Source organism: Taudactylus pleione, unplaced genomic scaffold (assembly GCF_031769625.1).
Source record: "Taudactylus pleione unplaced genomic scaffold, aTauple2 ptg000201l, whole genome shotgun sequence".
Lineage (NCBI taxonomy): Eukaryota > Metazoa > Chordata > Amphibia > Anura > Myobatrachidae > Taudactylus > Taudactylus pleione.
The window spans coordinates 29,804,807-29,827,004 of NW_028284603.1; the positions used below are offsets into that span (position 1 = coordinate 29,804,807).

The window sequence follows — 22,198 nt, forward strand, 5'->3', positions numbered from 1 at the left end:
ATACTAGTTGGGTCTTAGCTAATATTACTAGTTAATCAATTATCTTGACACTGGCAAATAACAATGATGACTGATCAAGTCAGGTGTCTGCGTCAGTCATTCCTCACAATGCTAACTGATATTGGATTTAATATTTAAGTATGTATGTAAATTGACAGTTGACTGAAATGTTTTAAGAACCTCAACCACAATTTAAGCCATATTATAGATCATTAAAAGCCATTTATTGGCACAATATTGTAATTCAAATATGATTCAGAAATCAAAATTTCATCAATTTATTTTTGTTTTGTTTTTCTTTAGTCAAAACAATGTTTGTTTAAGCATCACTTTGTCAAGTTGTAATGTGGTCTGCTAAAAACCTGTCCTAGGAGAAACTCCACTCAATTGAAAATATGTTGTGTTTCTACTCAGTGATGAGGACGTTGAGGAAACGAATCCTAAGGATGCAAATGATAGCGATTATGATCCTAAAAAAGAAACAAAAAAAGAGGTGAGTAAAATTCTGTTTATTTTTCCAATATAACCACTCTTTAAAATCCATTCAGTGCTCTTGTCAGTTTGTTCCAGATCTAATTTAGTATAAAATATCTTCCCATTCATTGCTAATATCTTTCCTTAGTAGAAACATTTTCAAGCTAGTTTAAAAATACACTTTTGGAGAGAATGTGTAAGTGGTGAATAGTGTGATAATGAGTGTCAGAGACAATAGTAAAAAGATAACGGTGGACATTGTGAAGTGCGTGAGCATTGCTCTGGGAAATGTATAAAGAATTTTAGGGATAAATTTATCAAGGCCGTCGATCAGCTGTGGTTTTTACCATTAGTTTTAAAACTGCAATAAAAATAAATGCTAAACAAGTCTGGTTTAGCATTTATCCCAATTTCAGGTGTTCTAGGCTCATGTAGTTGTCCACACATCCTAGGGAGTCAAGCAGGGATTATCCCTCCCCCATCCCTTCATTGAGAGCCACTGAAAGCTGCTCCTGGGTCTCTGACCAAGGCCCTTTATCCCCTCAGCTGCACCCAATAAACCGTCTTGGCCTCAATGCCTGGCGTGATCGCTATGATTCAGGTGGTAGCTTCCTTGGAGAGGATTATGACTACAGCCATCATTTCTAGGCCACAGAAATGTCACTGAAGTGTCTGCTTCAGGGGGTTCTTCAGGTTTTAACTTCCTCCCAGGAGAAAGGAGAAGGTGGCACAATGTTCCATCTTCAGTCTACGTTACAGATTAGATGAGTCAAATCTCCTAGTAAATGTGACTGAGCTAGGATTGTTTTCATCTTTTATCAGCGAGATAGGGCAATCAAAATCCATTCCAACAATTTCCACGGTCATGGCTTACGTAAGTCATCAAGGGGCGCACCATGAGTGCCCTGTCCATGAGAGATACCAGCAGTATCATGCTTTAGGCACATCAACATATTCCAATAATTTCAATGGTTTTCATCCCTGTGCTGGAAAACTGGAAAGTGAACATCTTCAGCTGGCTAACCCTTCACTCCTGGGAAAAGTTATTTTATCCAGAGGTCTTTAAACAGCTGGTCAACAAATGGGGGAAACTATCTGTTGACATAATGGTGTCTCTCTGTTGCACCAAAGGAGGTAGCACCTATGTTCCAGGAAGATGGATCCAACGGGCATTTCTGGTAGACTCTATGCATGTCCTTTAGAGCTTTCATCTGATATACCATTTTTTTCCGGTAGCGTTGCTTACACTCTGATCACAAACACAAGATGATTGCAGGTAGGAAACAGTAGTTTTAATACAGCACAACTACAGCAACTTTTGGGCCACTGTTCCTCCAATTATGTATTGAAGCAACTTAATTGTTTACTAGCTGGGATACCGAGTGCTGCCCGGGTTGAAGAATGGTCCCTGAAGTACCAGAAGTAAAAAGAGAGACCGTTCATACAAGGATGGTGCTATGTTGGTGTATCAAAAAAAAAATATATATATATATATACAATACGTTCCTTTTTCAAGTAAACAGTATCCCCAAGATATTCTTCTCCTCCTATTGATGATGAATCACTCCACTCCCGATACGGTTTACATAGAAATAATACAAACGGACAAAATCCAATGTGTTGTATTTTATTCATTCATCGAATAAAGTCCCATATGAAGTGCGGTTAGGTGTATTGGTATAAACATGTACGTACCCCACTCACAGTATAACACCAATTATGCGTGCATGTAAAGGTTTCTTTTCAGCTGCTGCAGTTAATCACGTGCCTGCACAGTCACCCAGCCTTTTGAAAACCAAACTCACTCACATAAGGGGAGGTCAAAGGAAAGTATGTAAAGGTATCTTTTAGGGATATGGTAACCTCAATATCGACTGATTCAGCATACCCCACTCGCAATTAGTCTAGCGTTCTCTTCCACATCAAGGTATCTTTGCCGGCAGAGACGTTTATAAGCTCCACCGAATATTCCTTGGTGCTCAGGGTGTAGTAATTCCCCCAGAAAAAAATGAAGGAAAGTATGCTCCAAATAGGTGTATATGATGCAAAAAACAAGTTATTTATTCATTTACATAAAATCCTAATGAATGGGATGTGGCCAGAGAGATAAAGTACCAAACAATCACCTATCATTTTTCAAACACAACATGTAAAGTGACATTAGGAGCTGATTGGTTGGTACTTTCTCTGTTCACTTTATCTCTCTCCAAGGCTTAGTACATAGACCCCTGTGTTTGAAAAATGACAGACAGGAACAGTTTGGTTGGCACTTGATCGTTCACATTCATGAACGGATCATTCAGTGTGTACCCAGCTTTATACACTGTTACCTCAACACTGAGGTATAAACAATAAGGGCTAAGATGTGAAAAGATCTAAACTTAGTATGAATGTGTTATACGAAGCGGAAAGCTTTGACAAGGAACACAGAAGTCATTCACACCTGGATAACAATGCAATTTAGCAGTAAATGACAGTGCAGGCAGGTGTATTCTCTGACTGTTTGGAATGGGGTATATCAGGAGCAGGACACAAATCAGCGCAACAGAATATGCTGCGCTATATAAGAAACTGTTAATAAATAAATAAATCGGCATAACTTCCCAAATCACTGCGGTTTCAGAAATCACTACAGAATAGAAATTACTGCAGAAAAGAAATCATTGCCGAGCAAAAATCTGCTGACCAACATTGGAGACCAGGGCATATGAAACTGTTTGGAGGAAATTAGTAACCGTCAGTGCAGGTGTAGTGTGACAGTTCATCCTCCAACTCACTGCTCTTCCGTTGGAGCTCTTCCTGCTGGTACATATCACCCTGTGCCTACAGATCAGTGCAATCTTAAGCCGCGTATCCACTACACAATAAAATTAATGATTAACGATCAATCGTCCGCAATATCATGCAGTTGATATGCCTTCAACGACCAGCGATGTGTGCTCCCGCTGGTCGTTGATGCCATCGCTCACCGCCCCAACCTGCTGTTCAACCTGACGATATCGTCAGGTTGTGCAGTTTATCAGAGACTCTACAGCCTACTGTAGACCTCCATGGCCCTGACGAACTTCAAACATAGCCACAAACCTAATATTGGTCAGACTACACCACCATAGCAAATTTGTTCGCGCTAGATACATACCTCTGGCCATGTATAAAGGGAAAACAGGCACACACATGCACACACACTTTCTCGCAAAACCCATATTTTTTTCACTTCATTTTATTTTACTTGGGCATCAATTATTTAATAATTGGGGTCAATTTAGAAAATTCCCCTCTGACTTTGTATACCTGCTGCTTCTCTTAATACCAAAATCTTTCATGGGCTGATACAATTCTGTAGTATGTAAGAGAGTGTGTTAGTGTAGGCAAATCTTCTTGGTAATCATTTATATGAAACATAATCAAAGGTACTGTACCAGAATAAAATATCTATGCTCATTATAGACTGTATTGAACACCTGTATACTGTTCAGGATAAAGAAAGAACAGTGGAAATTCAGTACTGAGCCAAGCACTGATCTTTCTACATCCTGAATTGAGTACCAATTGGAATGGCGTATTTTTGTACATTTGTACTCTTTGATGAGCATATATATTTTCACTTCTGGTCCATGTGATTGTGTTGTTACCCATTCTCTTGTGACATAGTATTAGTCATTCCCTGGATTTTGTATCCTTCTCTGATTTATATTACCAGAGTGTCTATGTGAAATGCCTCATGTTTACCAATGTGTTTTCAGCTTTTTCCTCTATTTGTAATTTCGTCCCGCTGTGTCCCTGGCCCTGCATTTTGTTACCTGCCTCCTTTACGTTGAATAACTTCTCTACCTGTGTGATGTTATGCTTCAATAAGGAAAAGTATAAAGGAAAAAATAATAATAAAATGTATCCACACTATGGGCCCTTTCATTTCCTTACACTGTATATATCTGTCTACAAGGTCCACAGCAAATACAAACTGCACAATATGTAATACGTGTGTGTGTGTGTTTTATTTATTTTTATGTTTCTTCCCTCAGTCAACTGCAGAATCCTGTATTCAGCCTGTCAAGGTTGCTCTTGGTAGAAGAGAATACCAAAGTTTACAACATCGTCATCACTCTCAGAGATCTAAATGTCGGCCCCCGAAGGGCATGTATATAAGTAAGGAGGATGTTGTAGCCGTGTCCTGTAGTCCCAACGCTGCCAATACGATTCTCCGTCAATTGGACTCAGAATTAATATCCTTGAAGCGTCAGGTAGTACTTGTTTTTGTGAATACTGTATACATTTGTACTAAGCTTCTATGTCATGTGAGGGTTTTTTTATATCATAAGAAAAAGATTTTTAGCCTATAGAATAAAGTTGGTAATACACAAACACCTAAAAAAATTAATAAGCCGTGGAAATTTTTATATTCAATATATGTATACATTGTTTTATGATTAGTAATCATTTTTTGTTTATATGGTGCCACAAGAGTGCCGTACAAAGGCTAGAACATCTAGCAATTACATAGGCAAAAGGTGATTTATTTAGAGATGGGGAGCAGCGTAGGAGAAATCCTGATAGCGGGAATGGCAAGTGGTGATCGTGGGTTCATGGAGGAGGCAGTTGTTGGCAGAGTGGGGCGGGAGGGAGTGTGTATGTAGGAATGAGTTAGGAGATGTATGGGGAGAAGAGTGGTTAAGGGCTCTGTAGAAGAGTGATCGGTGCATGAATTTGTTCCTGTATGGGATAGGGAGCCAGTGAAGGGACTGGCAGAGGTGCAGTGGCAAGAGAAGAAAATGAGGCATGCAGCGATTTTGAGGATGGGCCAGAGAGGGGCAACAGTGGGATGGGCCAGACAGGGGTAAGTTACAGCAGACAAGGCAGAAGATGTAAGGGTGTGGATGATATTTTTTTCTTTTGTTTTTTTTATTAAGTTTATTGTAGTTTTGCAATTTACAAGGAATACAAATCAAACAGCAAAGCTGAAAACCGAAGAAAAAAAGTATTCTAACATCTATAGAAATAATGTAACCCAACATTTGCCATTTCTTATGCAAAGTAACCTACTTATAAATGAATAAGGCCTACCTTAAATAAACCGGTATATACGCATTAAAAAAAAGTTGCATTAGATGCAGAGCAGGAAGTTTATAGTACAGTCCGCACCATAAAATAAAACCAAGGTTTTGGCCAAGTCATTTTGCTGGCGACACTGTCCCATATTATTATCCCTTCAATCCAAGGTCTGAGGAGTAGCAGATTTGGCATAGGTAGAGTCCAACCATTTAGACCATATTCGGTCAAATTTGGATCTTTCCTTCCTTTTCATGCCCAAGCAATAAAGACTTTGGTCAGCATCAATGCATTAAACATATCTAGTCTACGTATCCAAGAGGTCTTTGTCAAGAATTCCCAATAAACACACTCTAAGAGCCGAGAGAGAAGCATACCTGTAAATGATATTGCCCCCAATACCCTTTTCCAAAGTGCTTTTACTTTAGGACTCAACCATTGAAGAAGTCAGAAGGCCGCAACCGGGGCTAAACATTTGGAACATTCAAAGCCACTCCTCTACATATTTACATAGTTTTACAGGGGTAAGATATGTTCTGTAGAGAGTATAAAGCTCAATTTCTTTAAAACGAAGCACAACGTTAGCCTCGTGTGATTCTTTAGTGGTTCATTACATTTCTCATCACCCAATGGACCCATATCATTCTCTCAGCGATTCTTCAGATAAAACAAATTATCAATATAATCAGCACTTAACAGGTATGGATAAATAAAATAATTTCCTAGAACCCAAACTTCAGAAACATCTTGATAGTGGAGTCCTGAAACACTTGGGAAATTGGACATGAAGGGCATGTCTATTTGTACATAACAAAAAAAAAAATGTTCCCTTGGGATAGCACAATGGAATGTCAGGAGAGAATGTCATTGGGCAATTATATAATGCTTGTCCCAGTTAATTTGAAGACTGGACAGAGGGCCAAAATGGTCTACAACCTGCAAGTACCAATAACAGAGGTAAACGAATTGGTAAAAAAAAAAAGCAGTAAATCATCGGCATACAAAGCTCCTTAATACCTGATGAATTCGTTTTGTACATGTCAGCTCACTTGCTATAGCAAAAATAGAGAGGGAGAAGGGACACTCCTGGTGAGTGCCTTGGGACAAAGGAAACTGCGCAGAAACAAAACCATTAACACACACCTGGGTGGTAGAAGCAGAATACAAAAGCTTAACCAAGATGATAAAAACAGAACATATATCAACCCATGACAGTCTCCCAGAGGAAGAGACAATCTAATGCTTTTGCAAGATTTAAAGGAACCACAACTGCAGTGACCTCTTCCTCATTGCCATACCTGGTGGTGGGTGCAAAGTTTCATGAGGTTAACAGAAGTGGGATTGTGGACAGGCATGAAGCCATCCTGGACTGGGTGGAGGTCACGAGGATTTTAGCAAACACGTTAACATCAGTATGTAGCAATAATCTAGGGCGATGAGAGTTTGGAAGCATAGGGTCCTTTGGTTTTGGCAACACTATAATCTGTGCTTCGGACATGAACTGAGGCAGAGTGGCCAACTCCTGCAATCCATTAAACAACTCAAGCAACCTAGGGACATAGGATACATTATGTGTGGCTTCCCCACTTAATAGGTAAAATGTGGCCAATGACATGCATAAAGATAGATGATGAAAAGTATGAGGTAATGGACATAAAAAGGGTGGAGCTACTGATGTCAGAGTAAAGAGGTGGAAGAGAACCAGGTCAGAGGTGTGGCCACAGTGGTGGGACAGGGACTAGGTCTATTGAGGGAGGCCAGATGAGGAAGAGAGGGAGAGAAGTTTGGATGCAGTAGGGTTAGTGGGATCGTCATTTAGAATGATTAATTCCTCCAGGATGAGGGAAGGGAGGTCAGAAGAGAAAAAGTGAGCCAAGCAGAGAAGTGATCCATGAATTGGGAAACAGGCTCACTGTAATGATTAATGGCGTGGACAGGCAGATAAATGAGAAGGAACAGACTGATGAAGTGGACCTAGAAGGAGGAGAATTATCCTGAAGGAGGAAAAAAGGACCCTACCTCCTTCTCCTTGACGGTAATTGGGATCAATTTATCGATTTGAGAGAGCAGCAGGAAAGGTTATGTCTGTGGAAAAGCCAAGTTTCAGTATGACAAAGGTGGTCAAGGGAGTTGGAGATGAAGAGGTCGTCGATGGGGGTCAGGTAAATCATGGCAAGACCATGAAGTTTGGGGGTTGAAATGGTCAAATAGTGCAAGGGGGGAGAGGGGTTGGGCCGGTGTAAATAGATGGAAAGACCTTATGTTGGAGAAGAAAGGAGAACAGAGTGTAAGGAGTGAGAACATAAACCTATAAGGAATTGGGCACGGCAGGTGAAAACTTGTCTATTAATGTACTAAATGGAAATTGATAATTGTACTAGTCAAAGTTTACTAAATGGAAGTTGCCAGGATGGCCAGCATTGTGTTGTTCTACTTATACTGTACTTATACTGTACCCCGATACGTTTCTGTCCCTAGCTGTAATACCAAACATGTAATATTTTGTCCTGGCTGCAATGTTAGTTGTAGAATACACTGAAGCTTGTCATGGGAATGTTTCGGAAAAACATGCATTTATTTGGATTTTCTTCATTTTGCACCACTGTTGCAGGCAACTGGGATTAACAGACCAATATTCGGATAGGTTACTTGCCATTCCACTGAGTTATTTATTTCTGTTGTATATAAATCATTTGATGTAATGATTCCTGTGATGGTGGATCTAGGCAAAAATAGAAGGTTTTAAAAAGGCAGTTCTATAAGGCCTGTGTACTTTTCTTGTGAAAAAGTGATTTAGTGTATCTTATATCCCTTTTCCACTGGCCAAAATACCTGGGTTATTGCAGTGTCAACCCAGGTAGCGGCTCAGTGGAAAAGGCTCCTAGAAAAAAATCCCAGGTCGAGTAACTCGGCATTTCTTCCCGGGTATAGAGCAGGGTTTTCAGTGGGTTAAACCCTTGTCAGGCTCAGTGGAAACGGTTAACCCGTTTCCAGCAAGGTGTTTGGGTGATATTTGGAAGCTGTCTGTGTGACAGCAGTCACCGGGGAGGGAGAGATTAGTCTCCCCGTATTGTTCCGGGCCATTCCGGTTTTCACCCCATCCCCACTTCGTATGGGGGGTTGTAATCTCTCCCTGCCTGTTTCCCCGGTGACCAGGGGCTGGCTGGCAACTTTTAGCCTGGGGGGCAAATGCATGCAGGCGGCCCTGGCAAAGGAGTAGCGTGTAGCCAGGGTGTCCAAAGAATATGCGTGCTACGGCGCCCCCCCCCCCCCCTCAAGTGTTTCAGGGAGGAGGCGGGTCCATATGGGATTAATGTAAGGTAAAAATAAAGATTAGGGCAGCCCCCTGTCGTAGTGCCCATATGCAGTGCCCCCGTGTGCCACAGGAGAGAACACCCTTATGCAGGCCTCCAGTAGTGCCCCCAGTAGTAGTCCCCCTCCTTGTAGTGCCCCCAGTAGTAGTAGTCCCCCACCTTGTAGTGCCCCCAGTAGTGGTAGTCCCTCCCCCTGTAGTGTCCCCAGTAGTAGTCCCCCCCCTTGTAGTAGTCCCCCCCATTGTAGTGTCCCCAGTAGTAGTAGTCCCCCCCCCCCTTGTAGTGTCCCCAGTAGTAGTAGTCCCCCACCCCCCTTGTAGTGCCCCCAGTAGTAGTAGTCCCCTTATAGTGCCCCCAGTAGTAGTAGTGCCCTCAGTAATAGTCCCCACTTGTAGTGCCCCCAGTAGTAGTAGTCCCCCCTTGTAATGCCCCCAGTAGTAGTAGTCCCCCCCCTTGTAGTGCCCCCAGTAGTAGTAGTCCCCTCCCCCTTGTAGTGCCCCCAGTAGTAGTAGTCCCCACTTGTAGTGCCCCCAGTAGTTGTAGTCCCCCACCCCCCCTTGTAATGCCCCCAGTAGTAGTAGTCCCCCCCCCTTTGTAGTGCCCCCAGTAGTGCCAGACCCCCCCCCATGGTAGACACACATAATATAAAAAACAAAATAAATAAAAAAAACACCTGAATCCCCGCTCCCGCTGCCGCCATCTGCTCCTCCGTCTGTCCTCCCGGGCCGGGCCGCTCTGCATTATGGGAGAGACGTCATATGACGTCATGACGCCTCTCCCATTGCCCACTGCGGGAGCCGGAAGATGGAGCGGCTCCTGCAGTGGGCGCAGCAGCAGCTAATGAGAGTCTGACAGACTCTCATTGGCTGCTGATCTAAACAAACACACAGCTGCCGGAGCTGGCGGCTGTGTGTTTGTCAGTGTAGCGCTGACCGAACTCCGTCCGGTCAGCGCTACACACGCGGTGCAGTCTGTGTCACAGTGACACAGACTGCACCGGCCCGCATGACGCTGCGGCCCGGGGGGCACATGGCACCCTGCCCCCCGGCCCAGCCCGCCACTGCCGGTGACACCTGCAACATCACAGCCTCCTGAAAGGACACCCCTCCCCACTCCCGAGAAAGACCCTCTCTGGTCTGACGTCCAGGGGAGAGCTGGAGTTTCCAGTGCTTGGTGATGACATCATCTCCAAGCGCCAGCACTGCACACTTGTGCAGTGAGAACTGCACCAACCACGGGATATTCACGGGTTGACGCCGCAGTTGAAATGGGGTAAATCCTGAGTCTGACCCGGCTAGGAGCCATGTTCCATTTCCCGGGTCAGACCTGGGATTTTGGTGGAAACGGGGTATAATGAATCTGTTACTTGTGCAGGATGGACAACACTACTGTAATTTTCCTAGCATTTCCTTATGGACAATAGTAAATTTCTCCCAACACTAATCCTATATATTGATTTTTGTATTTAAATTCATTGTAATGTATACATGAAGGGATGAATGCATACATATGTTCTGTATATACGGCTGCTAGTAACTTTACTTACAGACTTTACAATTCAGTACATTAATACTGGATACACACTGGCCGATATATTGGCCAATCAATTGATCATATATATATCTGCTGGCCATCGGCCAGTGTGTACAGGGAGATATGTCTGTTAACCGTGTACACACACAGCGGCAGCCGCTAGGAAGGGGGCGGTACCCGCCTCCCTGCCAGCGGGTCCCGCGGCTGCCGGATAGATGATGGCTGTTCAGTGTGTATGAATGACCATCATCTAAAGATACACAGTGCATCCGGAAAGTATTCACAACGCTTCATTTTTTCCACATTTTGTTATGTTACAGCCTTATTCCAAAATGGAATAAATTAATTTTTGTCCTCAAAATTCTACACACAATACCCCATAATGACAATGTATAAAAAGTTTTTTTGCGATGTTTGCAAATTTAATTAAAAAAAAACTAAGAAATAACATGTACAATGCCTTGCAAATGTATTCACACACCTTGGCTTTTTACCTTTTTTGTTACATTACAACCTGTATTTTTTTTTTATCTGCATTTTATGTGATGGATTTGCACAAAATAGTCTAATTTGGTGAAGTGAAATGAGAAAAATATATATAATAAAAATAATCTTTATAAATAAAATTCTGAAAATTGGCATGTGCACATGTAATCACCCCCTCTGCTATGAAGCCCCTCAAAAGTTCTGGTGCAACCAATTACCTTCAGAAGTCACATAATTAGTGAAATGAAGTCCACCTGTGTGAAATCTAAGTATCACATGATCTGTCAGTATAAACACACCTTTTCTGAAAGGCCCCAGAGGCTGCAACACCACAAAGCAAGAGGCATCACACCATGAAGACCAAGGAGCTCTCCAAACAAGTCAGGGACAAAGTTGTTGAGAAGTACAATTCTGGGTTGGGTTATATAAAAAAAAAAAAAATATCCAAATCTTTGATGATCCCCCGGAGCACCATCAAATCCATCATCATCAAATGGAAACAACATGGTACCACAACAAACCTGCCAAGAGAGAGCCGCCCACCAAAACTCACAGACCGGGCAAGGAGGGCATTAATCGGAGAGGCAGCACAGAGACCAAAGGTAACTTTGAAGGAGCTGCAGAGTTCCACAGCAGAGACTGGTGTATCTGTGCATGTGACCACAATAAGCTGTACATTCCATAGAGAGGGCTTTATGGAAGAGTGGCCAGAAAAAAGCTTAGTGATAAAAATAAGAAGACCCGATTTGAGTTTGCCAAAAGGCATGTGGGCGACTCCCCAAATGTATGGAGGAAGGTGCTCTGGTCAGATGAGACTAAAATTTTACTTTTCGACCACCAAGGAAAACACTGTCTGGTGCAAACCCAACACATCCCATCACCCAAAGAACACCATCCCCACAGTGAAACCTGGTGGTGGCAGCATCATGCTGTGGGATGTTTTTCAGCAGCAGGGACTGGGAAACTGGTTCAAGTCGAGGGAAAGATGGATGGTGCTAAATACAGGGATATTCTTGAGCAAAACCTGTTTCAGTCTGTCTGTGATTTGAGAATGGGACGGAGGTTCACCTTCCAGCAGGACAATGACCCGAAGCAAATCGCTAAAGCAACACTCTAGTGGGTTAAGGGGAAACGTTTAAATGTGTTGGAATGACCTAGTCAAAGCCCAGATCTCAATCCAATTGAGAATCTGTGGTCAGACTTGAAGATTGCTGTTCACAAGCGGAAACCATCCAACTTGAAGGAGCTGGAGCAGTTTTGCCTTGAGGAATGGGCAAAAATCCCAGGGGCAAGATGTGGCAAGCTCATACAGACTTATCCAAAGCGACTTGCAGCTGTAATTTCCGCAAAAGGTGGCTCGACAAAGTACTGACTTTAGGGGGGTGAATAGTTATGCACGCTGAAGTTTTCTGTTATGTTGTCCTAAATGTTGTATGATTCACAATAAAAAAAAAACAGAACTTCACAGTTGTAGGCATGTTATGTGAATGAAATGATGCACACCACAATCCATTTTAATTCCAGGTTGTGAGGCAACAAAACATGAAAAATGCAAAGGGGTGAATACTTTTGCAAGGCACTGTACATAAGTATTCACAACCTTTACTCAATACATTGTTGATGCACCTTTTGGCAGCAATTACAGCCTCAAGTCTTTTTGAATATGATGCCACAAGCTTGGCACACCTATCTTTGGGCAGTTTCGCCCATTCCTCTTTGCAACATCTCTCAAGCTCCATCAGTGTGGATGGGAAGCGTCGGTGCACAGCCATTTTCAGATCTCTCCACAGATATTCAATCGGATTCAAGTCTGGGCTCTGGCTGGGCTACTCAAGGACATTCACAGAGTTTGTACTGAAGCCATTCCTTTGATATCTTAGCTTTGTGCTCAGGGTCGTTGTCCTGCTGAAAGATGAACAGTCGCCCCAGTCTGAGGTCAAGAGCGCTCTAGAGCAGGTTTTCATCCAGGATGTGTCTGTACATAGCTGTATTCATTTTTCCCACTATCCTGACTAGTCTCCCAGCTCCTGCCACTGAAAAACATCCTCACAGCATGATGCTGCCACCACCATGCTTAACTGTAGGGATGGTATTGGCCTGGTAATGAGCGGTGCCTGGTTTCCTCCAAACATAACGCCTGGCATTCACGCCAAAGAGTTCAATCTTTGTCTCATTATGGTCTGAGAGTCCTTCAGGTGCATTTTGGCAAACTCCAGACGGACTGCCATGTGCTTTTTACTAAGGAGAGGCTTCAGTCTGGCCACTCTACCATACAGGCCTGATTGGTGGATTGCTGCAGAGATGGTTGTCCTTCTGGAAGGTTCTCCTCTCTCCACAGAGGAATGCTGTAGCTCTGACAGAGTGACCATCAGGTTCTTGGTCACCTCCCTGACTAGGGCCCTTCTCCTCCGATCGCTCAGTCTAGATGGCCGGCCAACTCTAGAAAGAGTCCTGGTGGTTCCGAACTTCGTCCATTTACGGATGATGGAGGCCAGTGTGTTCATTGTGAATTTCAAAGCAGCAGATAATTTATTGTGCCCATCCCCAGATTTGTGCCTCGAGACAATAGTGTCTCGGAGGTCTACAGACAATTCCTTGGACTTCATGCTTGGTTTGTGCTCTGATATGCACAGTCAAGTGTGGGACCTTATATAGACAGGTGTATGCCTTTCAAAATCATGTCCAATTTACCACAGGTGGGCAATTAAACTGTAGGAACATCTCAAGGATGATCAATAGAAATAGGATGCACCTCAGTTCAATTTTGAGCTTCATGGCAAAGGCCGTGAATACTTATGTACATGTGATTTCTTAGTGTTTTGTTTTGGGTTTTTTTTATTAAATTTGCAAAAATCTCAAAAAAACTTTTTACACATTGTGATTATGGGGTATTGTGTGTACAATTTTGAGGACAAAAATGAATTTATTACATTTTGGAATAAGGCTGTAACATAACAAAATGTGGAAAAAGTGAAGCATTGTGAATACTTTCCGGATGCACTGTATCTGTAGATCACTCAATCTGCAGATATAACCTTAACCATTATTTATCTCCTAGATCTCTCCTATCAGACTTCGAGATGTGATAATCCTCCCACAATACAATAGTCTGAGGGACATTTCCTTCTGGCAAGATGCACAGCACAAAAACAACTCGTTGTACCCCCTCCTTTGTCATAGTTGGATTGTTTGCTTTATAATTTAGTTTTATGTTTCTATTATATTACTGTCTAAGGGAGACTTTTGCTTGCATTTAAAGGTTCAGAATGCTAAGCAAATTAACAGTGCACTTAAGCAGAAGCTGGAAGGCGGCATAGAGGAGTTCAAACCACCAGAGGTAAAGCGGACCGCATATGTATGAGTGCATACTATCATTCAAGGCTGGATTTTTCAGACACTGTAGATCTTTCTGTGTTCACTTTTTATTTATTTTACCTTTTTACAGTTAAATCAGAAAATAAATGCCCGTTGGACTACAGAAGAGCAGCTTCTTGCTGTGCAAGGTAAATATTTACTAAACGACTCTATGGTGAGAAATATAATTTGTTTATTTTGCTTTTAAATGTAGTATATTGACCTTAAATCATATTACTAAAATAAAATGCGAAGTTCATGTTTTTCACTTTTTTTATTCTCTCCAATTTTAAATGGCTACCTGTACAGTTCCCATAAATACGCTTTTCACAGCCCCTCATGCTTATTTGGTAATAACTCTTGCTCCATTCACACAATGGGCCTACTACAGACTGTACTGGGGCTAGTACGGTCAGCTAAGTAGCCACAAATCAATTGCCTATTATTATTAAAGCACAGTAATAACTAAATGGCCTTTAAGGTGGGTACACACTAGGATGACCGATCGGTCTTCCGGCTGATCCGCCATCTTATCTGATGATTGGTAGGTGCATACACACTTGCCAATAGTCAGCCCGATGTGTCATGCCTAACATCACAACTGAGTGGGCATTCACATGTGCTCGCCCAATTGTGATGTCAGTCACCTGCGGCCTCTGCAGCAAGTGTACAGGCGGTTGGCTGACCGCCAGTACTCTCAGCACGATCAGCCAATCTATTTGCAGATATATCAGCCATTTGCTGTGCTGCACAGCTGACGCAATATGTCTGTGAACGACATCGTTTGCAGACATATAGTCTGTGCACACTGGCCAACGTTCACACGATATATCAGGCGTTCAATTGAAAGGCGTGTATATCTGCCACTGTGTACCCAGCATCAGAGTCAATCTTATCTAGCATAATGACAACAAACTAGCAATATGTAGAAAAGCCACCTAATTAAATTTAATTTTTTGCTGAGTCGGTTTCTTGTTCTTGATTCACTAAAATCCTGTCCTCTACAGTGCAATAAACTTGATTTTTTTTTTATACATGAAACCTCATGTGCCATGTATCTAGCTCCTCTATAGATGTAAATTGTTTTTAGAGATAATTGGCATACTTGCCTACATATAAACAATCTGTCAACAAAATAGAACCAGGAAACATATCTTCAGTATTTTTGGAGAATATTTTCTTTTCATCATTGCCTGTTCCCTATTATAATTGTCTTTGCAAAGCAGATCTCAGTCTGCATGATTATATAGATGCATAAACTTAAGCAACTTTCTAGAAGCAAATCAACACAGGCAAATGGTTTTACATATCTTTTCCTTCCTCCCGCCTGCCCTTCCATACTCCTACCTGATCTTTCTCCCGCCTTCCCTTCCTTTCTCCTACCTGATCTTTCTCCTGCCTGCCCTTCCTTTGTCCTACGTGATCTTTCTCCTACCTGCCCTTCCTTTCTCCTACCTGATCTTTCTCCTGCCTGCCCTTCCTTTCTGCTACCAGATCTTTCTCCTGCCCGCCCTTCCATTCTCCTACCTGATCTTTCTCCTGCCTGCCCTTCCTTTCTCCTACCTGCCCTTCCTTTCTCCTACCTGATCTTTCTCCTGCCTGCCCTTCCTTTCTCCTGCCTGATTTTTCTCCTGCCCTCCCTTCCTTTCTCCTACCTGATCTTTCTCCTGCCTGCCCTTCCTTTCTCCTACCTGATCTTTCTCCTGCCTACCCTTCCTTCCTCCTACCAGATCTTTCTCCTACCTGCCCTTCCTTTCTCCTACCTGATGTTTCTACCGCCCGACCTTCCTTTCTCCTACCTGCCCTTCCTTTCTCCTACCTGATCTTTCTCCTGCCTGCCCTTCCTTTCTCCTGCCTGATTTTTCTCCTGCCCGCCCTTCCTTTCTCCTACCTGATCTTTCTCCTGCCTGCCCTTCCTTTCTCCTACCTGATCTTTCTCCTACCTGCCCTCCCTTCCTTTCTCCTACCTGATTTTTCTCCTGCCCGCCCTTCCTTTCTCCTACCTGATCTTTCTCCTGCCTGCCCTTCCTTTCTCCTACCTGATCTTTCTCCTACCTGCCCTTCCTTCCTCCTACCAGATCTTTCTCCTACCTGCCCTTCCTTTCTCCTACCTGATGTTTCTACCGCCGACCTTCCTTTCTCCTACCTGATCTCTCTCCTGCCAGCCCTTCCTTTCTGCTTCCAGATCTTTCTCCTGCCCGCCCTTCCTTCCTCTTACCAGATCTTTCTCCTGCCCGCCCTTCCTTCCTCCTACCAGATATTTCTCCTGCCTGCCCTTCCTTTCTCCGACCTGATCTTTCTCCCGCCTGCACTTCCTTCCACCTACCTGATCTTTGTCCCGCCTGCCCTTCCTTCCTCTTGTCTGCCCTTATTTGAGCAACATTCTAGAAGAAAATCAACAATTGTGAATGGTTTTACATTTCTTTCCTGTCCTTCCTTCCGTCCATACTTCTTTCAACCCCTTCATATTGCTATTCCGATAAATATAATATATATTACTTTCAAATATTGTGTCCACCTATGTGGTGTTGGCCAATCGATTAGCATCAATTTGTTCTAACGTGGAGTGCACACTAGCTGAAAAATATCCAGACAACAATATTCATCATTCAATGCAGCTCTCAGCAACTTATCAACTTAAACCTATTATATTTTATTTCACCGACCCATCACTCGTAAAAACTTGTCTGAATTTGAATAAACAGACTTTTCATTTTCATGTTTTGTACAAAAGATGCATACGCCAAGTCAAATCTCCATAGGGCCTTGTACATAGTGATTAGCATAATGTCATTACTGAACCTGCAGCTGCTTTTCTCTTCATTTAGTGAGTAACTTTTAAGATACAAGATAAGATACAGCAAACTTTTATAGGGGCTCCATTTAATTTAAAAAAAAAATTATAAGGTGTGGAATGCTGTAGGATATATATATCCTTTTTATTACCCTTTTAAGAATCATGTAAAAGACACTTTCACAAATGTTTTCTCCAAACTGAAAAGGATATACTAGAACCGTATTAGATTCTTTTTACTGCTTTGATATCTGTTGTAGTGTCAAAATTTCCATCTGCTGATGTATTTTTTTTAGTACATAATGTTTCGGATGAAGTCAGAAATGTGATTAAGATACCTGTAAGAAAAGTTTTCTACTGATAATGTCTTGGTAACTTTGGGGGAGATGTATGGAGATGTTCTTAACGTTCGGTAACATCATGGCCTTGCTTTGCCCATTATCGAGGCGAACCAGGGCCTATTATTTCGACATCTGACTACTGCTTGCAGGGAATCTGCGTATGCACCGATCAGGTATCCCACCAGGCACCCGTGCCCTTATTGGAAAAAAAAACTTTTTGTATACACAGTCCCTGGCTACATATTCCAACATCCAGGGACTGTGCTGTGGTGGGGCAACGGCGCTGCAGCTGTCAAAATCAATAGTTGCAGTTGTCTGAGTGTTCGGTGCCACTGACCGTTCATAACTTGCCACACCACTTCCACGCCCTATTTGTGTATAGTGGCGCCGATATTGACATGTCCCTGTCATTCTGATCACTTACTTGTATTATTAAATGCAGGGAAGCGGTGACTGCAGCACATAACGTGCGCAATTACCGATTTTGCAGCTAACACCCCTTCATACATCTTCCCCTTTGTTCTGTTTGGAATATGGGTTAATGATAAGTGAGTACATTGATTGGAACATTGTGGGAGAAGGGATCACTCTGAGCGACTTGTTTAGTACTCTGTACACACTATAGCTCATGCCAATTGTTCATCTAATTATTTTGCACAAACATTACACTTTGTTTGGTGCTCTTAATCTGCATGTGAGGTTACATTGTACAGGTTGAGTCTCCCATATCCAAAATGCTTGGGACCAGGGGTATTTTGGATATCAGAATATTCCATATTTTGGAATATTTGCATAAAATAATGAAATATCTTGGGAATGGGACCCAAATCTAAACACAGAATGCATTTATGTGTTATATACACCTTATGCACACAGCCTGCAGGTCATTTTATACTATATTTTTAATAATTTTGTGTATAAAAAAAAATTGTGTACATACATGAAATTCATTTATGTTTCAAATACACCTTATACACGCAGCCTGAAGGTTATTTTATAATATATTTTTAATAATTTGTGCTTTAAACAAAGTTTGTGTACATTGAACCATCAGAAAGCAAAGATTTCACTTTCTCAGTCATGCTAAAAATATTCCGTATTTCGGAATATTTGGATATGGGAGACTCATCCTGTATAACAATCAGGTTAAAAGATTTTAACAGAGAGGTCATAATTAAGTAGATAATTACCTACCTCAATTATAGCCTCCCTCTTGTTTCCTGATTTCTTACATTGAATTGTTTGTTTTACAGTACAATCATTAAGGTATTATTTGACCTGGGAAAGTAAGGGGACATCATTAACAGCTGCTGTTTGGTAATAAATGCTTCCACAACACACATGTAAAGGTCCACATTACAGTACCTCGGTATGAAAAGTTGTAATTAAACTTTGCAGGACTCTTCTCATGCTATTTATACAGTAAAGGCTGCTGCTACTCATATCTACGGGCATTGCTTTTTGTCTGATGGTACTCAACAATACTTAGCACCAACACCTTTTTTTCTATATCATTTTCAGTTTTAAAAATTAGTTCCAGGCACAGGAAGAAATCGGCGACATTATTTGAATGAATTAAATAAGCAGGGTATGGTTACGGCTGAATGCCCATGGTTATAGGTAGGGTTTGTGTTTATTGTCTTTTTTTTTTTTAATGCTAATATCTCTGGAGTTTGCTGTGGACCTCATCTAGTTCAAATTACAGTCACAAAATAAATAATATTTCACAATTTCCAGGAAGGATTTGGATAGTCTGGGATTATCCAGATAGTGCCTCCATCATCTAATTCAGACATTATCCTTAGCATATGCATCATTCTAGTATTAAAGAAAATCTGTAACTAGGTTGTAGATTTTAAACAAACCGGATGCGCAGTGACCAGGTTTCTACAGTAGTTGACCCGCCTTCCAGGTGTAGTTAATTGCTGCCCTTTCTGTCTCCCTGGCCGTTAGCAAGGCAGAGGAACCTTGATGTTTAAAATATTTTTCAAACTGTCCCAGGTAACCTGGTCAATTTCCATTTTTATTTTCATAAATGAATATTACACAGAGTTCTATGAGATGTATAAATCAAATGCCTATGCAGAATCTGGTGACAGATTCTTTTTAAATGTAAATAAAAACAAACATGTTAATTCCATTTTTTTTTTTACTGTGAAATATGGAATCACATTTAATTATATTAACTGAAGGTATTGCATGGAAACTTATTTTATATAGGAAATATTTACCAAGATGCTTTTAAGTAATGTACTATCCTTTTATATTGCAAGATGCACTTATTGGATACTAGATTTTCAGAAAACAGCCTTAATGAAAAGGGAAGGCATTCCAGGAGAAAATACAGTGTGTTGTTGGGCATTCTCTTGTGAGTAGGCTGTATTTATACGAGTGTCCCTGAATATCTGAATAGGATTCCAAAAAAGAAAAAAAGCAATTTTTGTACCCACAAGGATATATAATCCAAGCTATTCTACAGTGTATACAGAGACCAGAATTATAATTTGTTTGTTTTAGAGTTGGTACTATATTGTGTTAATTTTCCCATTTCATAAAATTCCAGTTACATGTTACCAGATTATAGGATGTACAATTATAGTGATATACTAATATAAATTAAAAGCTGTAGTTTTAGGTAGAGTTGTGATTTACAGATATTCCTAATTGTAGATTATCTTGTTGTATGTATTCATTGGATTACTAATGCTGGCCATACACGCTACAATTATCGGGGCGATCCGGCTGATATCGTCGGATCGCCCCGATAATTGTAGCGTGTGTGCGGGCGACCGAGGTTTAAATATTGCTCGCTCGGGCATGCAGGATTGTCCAGCATGCCCGTCCAATGCGATATTTACCTGGTAACTGTCGGCCGCATCGGGCAGTGTATGCCCAGCGCGGCCGACAGACAGACATTTCCTGTGTTCCTTCCGTAGGAAGGAACACAGAAATGTCTCCTCCCCTGGGGGCGGAGCGCGGATATCGGGCTATACACTGTGAGATTTCTCTCACAGTGTATGCCGGCGACATCTGCGGCTGGCAGCCGGCCAGATAAAATGTCTGTCGGTCTGACAGACATTTTATCTGGCCGTGTATGCCCAGCATAAGAATTATTTGTTAGTCACTTTACACTGATGATATCCTGATCCTTCACAAACCCTCATGTTACCCTCACCAGTCTCCTATTTGATCTACAGGCTTTCACGGCTCTCGCCAATTATAAATTGAACCCCAGTAAATCTAAAATTCTTAATCTCAATCTCTCCCCTCCTATTTGATAACACTTGAAGTCTATTAATTTCGATGGCAACTACACAAGTTAAAGTATCTCGGCGTACATATAATCAAATCCTATAGCCAACCTTATGCGACAAACGTCGTCTCTCGCCCCCTCTGTTTTGAAGCCATTAAATCGGGCATTGTCAAATTTAACTATATGCTTATCGCCTGGATAGAGAGGATCATTTCTTTGAAAATGAATATTCTCCCCCATTTATTCTCCCTCTTTCAAACCGTGGCAGGCAATGTAGGCCACCAAATTTATCTGGTCTGCTCGGAAGCCTAGAATACACCTAGAGACCCTTTGTAAATCATTTCAGGATGGTAGTCTCCTAACTTTCTAAAATACTATAAAGCTACACATTCAACTCAATTGATAATTCTCAACTCCCCCCTGGCATGAGAATCTGGGTTGCTGTAGGAGCTCCCATCCTTTTCCCTCCATCATCTTTACTTTGGTTCAAACTGCAAAACAGACCTCCCCAGTCAAAGATCTTTCCTATCTGGCCTTCTTCTCCTTATCCCTTTTGGACTACCACAACTATGCATAAAAAGCTTATGCCCCCCTCCCGTCATCTAACGCCCTTGTGGAATAGTTCCCAATTCCCTCCAGACATAAGCATGTCAACCTTTTCTCATTGGTCCTGTCACAATGTTTTATTTCTCTGATCTAGCTCTGCACTCTTGCCTTGCCTTATATATAAGTAAGCTTTGGTATCTCTTATCCTGTTTCCCCCAATACATCCAACTGTGCTACTTTTATTCTTCAGTCCACAAAGTCTTCTGCAATTTTATAGGCCCATCAAGGATCGCCACATGCTCCGATTATAGGAGGACATAGGGCAATCCCTTGACTTTGAAGAGTTTGACCAGATTTGGGCTAACCTCTCAAAAACCTCTGTTGGCGTGAAAATGCTTACCAAATATTCTACCACTGGTAAACATTTGCACTCTATTTTCCCGAAAATGTCCCCTCTTTACAGTCGTCTTTGTGGCAATGATGATACTTTCTCACATTTAATGTGCAACAAGTAAGTAAAAATTCATATCAAGGGATTATTTGTGCCTAATGGCCCAATATTTTCCTCAGGTCTTAATATATTTTCTATGCATCTAAGTATGAGCGCCCTTTCCACGCTCCTTCAAAATTACAAGCTGGAAGAGGTTGCAGGAGCAATGGCCTACTATACACTTCACACATTTTCTTTTTACTGTTTATAGGATTGTCTGAAGTCCCTCCTTTGGACAACCTGTCTCACAAACTCATGTTTTAACCTGTAGTTGCTCAGTGTATCTAAATAATTTTTCCTCATTTCTGGTGAAAAAGTCTCCCAGTAGTCTGCATTATGAAATTGATGGCTCTCACCTCTGAGTTGGGTACCCATTATTTCTGAATTTAACCTCTGCGAATGGCGTTTCATATCTGCTGATCGTATAAATGTAGAAAATTTGTGTATATGATGATTGGCAAGGCACGATCCATAGACATTGAGGGCATGTAGATTCTGTCAATGTATGTACACAAACAGTTCAGAAATACTATGTATTGGAGAAAATGTCACAGTGCGCAAGCAACT

The 22,198-nt window shown here is 41.7% G+C and overlaps 1 protein-coding gene across 4 annotated transcripts in view; it reads left to right on the forward strand.

Annotated features, from left to right (window-relative positions):
* RCOR3 (REST corepressor 3) overlaps window positions 1-22,198 on the forward strand; it is an 83,905-nt gene that overhangs the window by 54,233 nt on the left and 7,474 nt on the right. For 3 of the 4 annotated variants that reach the window (XM_088477302.1, XM_088477303.1, XM_088477305.1), the window contains 4 exons: window positions 415-493; window positions 4,497-4,715; window positions 14,113-14,190; window positions 14,299-14,356. In XM_088477302.1, the coding sequence (XP_088333428.1) occupies window positions 415-493; window positions 4,497-4,715; window positions 14,113-14,190; window positions 14,299-14,356 (434 nt within the window). The remainder of the gene's footprint in view (window positions 1-414; window positions 494-4,496; window positions 4,716-14,112; window positions 14,191-14,298; window positions 14,357-22,198) is intronic. The other variant, XM_088477304.1, reaches the window with a different exon arrangement.